The 6666-nt window shown below is 52.0% G+C and overlaps 1 protein-coding gene and 2 non-coding genes across 3 annotated transcripts in view; all 3 read left to right on the top strand.

The window, feature by feature from the left end:
- The first annotated feature begins 2496 nt into the window (after positions 1-2496).
- On the top strand, positions 2497-2578 carry TRNAL-UAG (transfer RNA leucine (anticodon UAG)). The gene has a single exon. It is a non-coding gene; the product is annotated as a tRNA-Leu (tRNA).
- A 143-nt stretch (positions 2579-2721) lies between these two features.
- Positions 2722-2793, top strand: TRNAG-UCC (transfer RNA glycine (anticodon UCC)). The gene has a single exon. It is a non-coding gene; the product is annotated as a tRNA-Gly (tRNA).
- A 977-nt stretch (positions 2794-3770) lies between these two features.
- The window catches only part of LOC102454093 (uncharacterized), a 32077-nt gene continuing 29181 nt past the window's right edge, over positions 3771-6666 (top strand). The window contains exon 1 of the mRNA XM_075908294.2: positions 3771-3985. Within this exon, the coding sequence (XP_075764409.2) occupies positions 3860-3985 (126 nt within the window). The 5' untranslated portion in view covers positions 3771-3859. The remainder of the gene's footprint in view (positions 3986-6666) is intronic.

Genomic DNA, 6666 nt, shown 5'->3' with positions numbered 1-6666 from the left:
AAAAAAGTTTGCCTCTAAATCCCTGCTCCCCTGCCTCTTCCTGCCCCCCCCCCCCCCCCCCCCCCCCCCCCGGCCAGAGCAGATGCAGCTGGGGGAAAATATCCCCTCCAGCCTTCCTTATTTTCCCTTCTTTAAACTGACAGAAGCCACAAATACTGGACTGTTTTGGGCAAAAACTGGACACCTGGCAACCCTAGCAGTGTTTCTCAACCAGAGTCTGAGGGGGTACGTCAACACAACTGAAAGTTGGAGAAAACTGGATTTTTGTTTTAAATTTTACAGCGCTTTATTTTTGTACTTTACACCCAAAAATGTCATCCCCTGCCCAGCTACAGTTAAGTTGTTAAACAAATATGTTACAATGGTAGAAAACAATTACAGAACCATTGTGTTAGAACTGTGCTACCAGCATCGCTCTGCACCTCTTGCTGAGGGTGGTGTGGAGGCCTCTGCCTGCTCAGTTTTGCTTTTATTTCCAGCTTATTCTTGCCTCCCTGCATTGATCTGGGTGACTTGCTCCATGATGAGCTTGCTGTTAGTCTTGGTGCTTATGATCAAGCTCAGCACACCAACAGCCAGGACACATCAAGCCAAGTGTGTACCAGGGAGTGGTTAACAAGGAGTTTAACATTATATTAGTAGGGAAATAAATTAAATCAATTAGCAGTTGGATTTGGATGAGAATTATATTTATTATGGGATTAGGATTGAGAACTAGATTAGAATTGGAACTGAATTTATCTTTGTCTTTAGGATCAAATTAGTATTTCTGCTCTTGTAAACATGGCAAGTGATTTCAGATTTTGGATTAGGAGTTACTTGGATTTCAGATTAAGACATGAAATTAGTACTAGGTCTGGGTCATGTCCAGAGAAGGGATGAAAATAGCATTTACGTTAATTCTGAAAAGGAGGAATAATTTCCAGATTTGGATTGAAATTAATTTGTGCATTTGGGTGTGGATTGAAATTAGCACCAGGTTCTGGGTGTTCTACAACTGGATTAGCAATGGTTGAATTACATTTGGGATTGTGACTGAGATTACTATATTAAAATTAGCAAAGATGGTATTGACTACTTGGCCTAGGATTAGACATTAGTTATTTGTCATCTTGAATGAGCCTTAATCAGAATAGAATTGGCAATGTTTTTGCATGTGGATTGCATTACAGGATTAGGAATGAGTGCTAAATCTGAGTTGACAGGTTTGCATTAGCACAGCCTTTTCAATGTAGTGTGGATTAGGATTAGAGGAAAACATGGGATCACGGCTACATTGGGATGAGGCCAGAAATGGCAAGTAACTTTGGTAGTGGGAGTAATTTCTGGGTTTGGATCCATACCAGTGTGATCCACCATAACCATGGTGTAGCCCAGGGGAAAGGGCTGAATGTAGACAAACTTCTCAAATGAAGTGAAATAATCTGAATGTGAAAGGTGAAAAATGTTCTCAGCAGAAAATTCCCACTGAAAGCCAACTTTCTATCATGAAAGGGGAGCTAATTCTGGGTGGGTTTTTTTTAAGGGCTGAAATTGAAAGTGGACACTTCTGTTTATTTTGGTTTTGTATTTCCAACTTTTCCTAAACTCTTGACTCTGTGACCTGAATGGGGAGGGGAAAATAGTTTCCAAATCTGTGATTTCCCTGGAGGAGGAATTATTTTCTTCATGCAGCTGAAAAGGGAAAAAAGAGGTGAGCTGTGTTTCTATCAGTGGTTCTCAAGCTGTGGTTGTGTATCCTTGAGGAGGCTTTCTAGGGGTCTATCAACTCATTTAGGTTTTTACAATAGTCTAGCAAAGCCAGTGCAAATTAAAATGTTGTGTGATATGTGCAGACTGTTCTAGATGCTGGCTACTGAAATGTCAGCCCTATATTTATATCCCAAAAGGTTTATTTTATTATGATCTGGTGCCAATGAGACAGGCAGCCATTTTTCAATGTGGTGTCCCTGGCTGTAGTTTTTATGCCCAATTTTTCAAGTGAGGTGTTTTTGTGTCAGGCTGTCTAGACTATGGAGAATGTGTTTGCTCTTCAGACATTTTTTGTGGAAGAGCAGACGTGCTCTTTTGGAAGCCACAAGGAAGAAGGGCTCTTCTGAAAAGAGGTTTTTCCAAAATTTGGCCTAGTGTAGATACGCCAAATTTCAGAAAAGCCTCTTCCCACAAAACTATTGGAAAAAGATATGCAGATTGCGGAGTGCAATGTGCGTACCTTTTTCCAATAAAACTCCATAGTCTAGATATAGCCTGCAAGAGTGTGTGCAGGCATGTGCATGCACAATAAGGGATCTAGCAGTTTGGAAAAGTTGAGTTGGTTTATACCAGCCCAAGCATTGTGAAGGAGACTTGTGCAAGCAGAAGCAGCAGTTAGTTCAATTTCTAGATTTGGCTTGATACATTTTGACTGAGTAATTGACACACACTTACATACACTTTTTTTTCTTTGCTTCTCTCCCCCTCCCCCTTTGACATCCAACAATAGAGCAAACCTTGGGTGGTAGCGTGGCCGAGCGGTCTAAGGCGCTGGATTTAGGCTCCAGTCTCTTTGGGGACGTGGGTTCGAATCCCACCGCTGCCAGGATTACTTTTTGAAGCATTTTAGCTGTGCCCAGATTCTGGCAATAAGTAGCGAAGGGAGAGAAACAGCTCACAAGCTGAATGACTTACTCCTCTGAGCCACTAGCTTCAACTACCATCAGCAGGTAGCATATTTCTCAGAGAGCGTTGGTGGTATAGTGGTGAGCATAGCTGCCTTCCAAGCAGTTGACCCGGGTTCGATTCCCGGCCAACGCAAACTTGTTACACTTTTACAAAAGAAGATTTTAATCCCTACATAACCATAGGTTTCTTCCGGAGTCAATCAAACCTATGTCTCATTCCTGAATGGCAGCCCCTGCCATTCCAGCCCCAGACACCCGCAGCTCAAACCACTTATTCACGCTGAACCCGCAGCCCCCTGGATATTGTGGAATGAAGCTGTCTAGGGTGATTGCCTAGGGCTGCAGCCAAATTCCTGGAGGTCTCCAGAGCCATCTGGAGCGGACCTGGCTGAAAACCCGCCTCCAGCCCTGGCCGGTTCCTGGCCCGATGCTCTGGGAGGCCAGATGTGGGGAAGAGGAGAGCTCATGGGGTGGCTGTTCCAATCACGTGCTGGTGTCCCGCGGCTCTAGGCGGGGGCAGCTGCTGCCTAACTAGGATCAGTGAATCCACGCAGCCAAGTCTAGTCGCTGACCACAGAGACCGGCCCTGGCCCTGTTAGCCCGTCTCTCAGCTCAGGTGGGAAGCCAGCCCCGCCGTAGAGGTGGCGGCATCTCAGCACCGGGCGAGGGGGTCCCTCGGTAACCAGCTACCCCACTATGAAGTGATTTATTGTTGCCTAGGAGACGGTGCGGTCTGATTTTTGTTTTTTTGAGGGTGGGGAAGGGATTGAGGAGGGTGGGAACCAGGACTCCTGGGTTTCAGCCCCTGCTGTGGGGGAAGGATGGGCTGGTGGATCCGGGGAGCGTGGATCACACACTCACGTGTGTGGCCAGATCTGTGCCAGAGGGAGGATTTAGTTCTATGCCTGCACAGTGACACCCCCCTCCATACAGTGAGACCACACAGTGTTACACGTGTAATGATACACACAACACCACACAGTATCACAGACACAGTGTGACCCGCACGCAGTGACATTCACACACGCAGTAAAGACAAGCAGTCACACACACACACACACACACACTTCTCTCCGGCTCTCCCACCCGCTACTATTTCCAGTCGCTCGCTGTTGTCTCTGGCCCGACCGGGCCCCGCCTCGCTCTTCGCCGCCCCGCCCCGGGCGGCCCGGCCCGAGCAAGGGGCCGCGGGCGGCTCCATGGGGCGCAGGCGGCGGAGGGCGCCGGCCGGGTGGGCGCGGGGGCTGGCGGCGGGGGTCGCGCTCAGCCTGGCCGGGCTGGGGCTACTGCTGGCGGCCTACGCCTGGGCCCGAAGTCCCCCGCGGGTGAGTGACCGGGACTCCCTGCAGCCCCCCAAATGAGGTCCTCCGCCGGCGACCGAGATCCGACCCGGGCCTCCCCTGCGCCTCCCACCTGGGATCCCCCAGCGCTCCCCGAGATCCGACCCGGCCCCCCCGCGTCTCCCACCTGGGACCCCCCAGCGCTCCCCGAGATCCGACCCGGCCCCCCCGCGTCTCCCACCTGGGACCCCCCAGCGCTCCCCGAGATCCGACCCGGCCCCCCCCGCCCCCCCCCAGCGCTCCCCGAGATCCGACCCGGCCCCCCCTGCGCCTCCCACCTGGGACCCCCCAGCGCTCCCCGAGATCCAACCCGGACCCCCCAGTGCTCCCCGAGATCCGACCCGGCCCCCCCTGCGCCTCCCACCTGGGACCCCCCAGTGCTCCCCGAGATCCGACCCGGCCCCCCCTGCGCCTCCCACCTGGGACCCCCCCCAGCGCTCCCCGAGATCCGACCCGGCCCCCCCTGCGCCTCCCACCTGGGACCCCCCAGCGCTCCCCGAGATCCGACCCGGCCCCCCCTGCGCCTCCCACCTGGGACCCCCCCCCCCCAGTGCTCCCCGAGATGCGACCCGGGTCCTCCCTGCACCCTCCGCCCTCCGAGAGTGAGTCACCGGGACCCCCTAGCGCCCCCCCTAGCTCCCATCCCCGAGTCCGAGATCCCCCTCAGGACCTCCCCGCCCCGGGCTCTCCCGCCCCCCCCCCCCCGAGGGTGAATGACCAGGACCCAGGCTCCCCAGCCCAGCGGGGAACCCGTGCGCGGCGCCCCCGAGCCCCCCCCCCCCCCCCGCCTTCCCGGCCAGGCTCGGGGGCGGGGCCCCCGGCTGTAGGAAGGGGTGGGGGAAGGGAAACTCAGCCTGCTACACAACCCGCTATACACACACTGCTACACAACCGCCATAACCCACTACACACACACCTCCTGCTACACAACCCCTACAAACCTTTACATGCACACACTGCTATGCATACATACCCCACACTGCTACACAACCATCCCCACACACTGCTACACAATACCACTAAACACACAGCACTACACACCCAACTACACAACCCCCACCAGTGCATAAAGTGCTACACAACCTGCTACACATCTCCCACAAACTACTACATAACCCTCATGGCACTCAATCCGCTATACACACACAGCTCCACATCCCTCTCCACATATACCCCACTCCACAACATGCTACACACATATAGCGCTTTGCACACATACATTACTACACAACTCCCCACACTGCTCTGCAAACACCCTCCCTTATACACACAGCTACACTGCTCATTCCACATACACCCCGCTACACAATACTGCTACATAACTGGCTACACAACTCCCACACTCCACTCCACCCTTCGCTATACGCACCCCTCACTACACATCTCATTCTGCACAACCACTACATAACCCTCTGACTGTTACACACCCCACTACATAACCTGTTACATAACCCCCACAAACAACTAAACACATGCTCTGCTACACAATACTGCTACACAACTTACTACATACACACCCCACTACACACACTTCTACACACACGTGTCTACACAAACACACACCCAGTCACAACCTGCTACACATACCCAGTTACACAACTTCCAGACACTATTACACACCACAGTATACAACACCGCTACATGCACCCTCCCAGTACACATGGCCTCACTACACAATCTGCTTATACAACTCCCCACACCTCTCTATACACCACACAACACAATTCACTACACAACTCCCACATGCCCTCTTGCACCACACTGTGCTACGAAACCCACTACACAAGCCCCTGCTACACAGTTCACTAAACCCCCACACACCCTGCTACACCACCCCACTTACAACCTGTTCCACACATACCCGTTATACAATCCTCCCACACCTCTACACAACCCCCACCATTACACAACATGCTACACACAAACACCTTTACACAAGCCACACACATTCTGCTATACAATCTGCACCACACATGCCACTACATAGCCCCCCACCCTGCTACACAACACTGCTACACACACTTGAATACATAATGTGCTGCATCCCCATACACAACCCATTACACTCCCCCACACCCTGCTACATACACACCACTACATCCCCACTTCATAACCCACTATACAACCCCCACAAACCTGCTAAATAGTATCAGACTACACACACATACACTGCTAAACACACAAACACACCACTCCATAACCCCAACACATCCCCACTAGACACACCCTACTATGCAACCCACAACACACACACTCTGCTAAACACACACTGCTCCACAATCCTGGTCCACAACACCACCACTGCCATGCACACATCCTGCTGCGCGCGCATGCGCACACACACACACACACACTGCTATATACAACCTACTCCACAACCTGTTACACACACAAACTGCTACACATCCTGATACACGGCAAGCTACAGAACCACCACATACCTGGCTATGCAGACACCCTGCTATACAACACTGCTCCACACCAACACACTACTCCACGATCCTCCTACCTGCTCCACACACACTGCTACATACACAACCCACTATATACACCCAGCTACACAACCCTACACACATATTCTGCTACACATCAGCACTACACACACTTGCTGTACACTCACCCACTAAACATAACCTGCTACACAACCCCCACACCACTACATACAC

Source organism: Pelodiscus sinensis, chromosome 22, assembly GCF_052426305.1.
Source record: "Pelodiscus sinensis isolate ZL-2025 chromosome 22, ASM5242630v1, whole genome shotgun sequence".
In the NCBI taxonomy this organism is placed as follows: Eukaryota; Metazoa; Chordata; order Testudines; family Trionychidae; genus Pelodiscus; species Pelodiscus sinensis.
The sequence above is the reverse complement of the archived record's forward strand: the minus strand, read 5'-3'. Positions and strand labels throughout refer to the sequence as shown.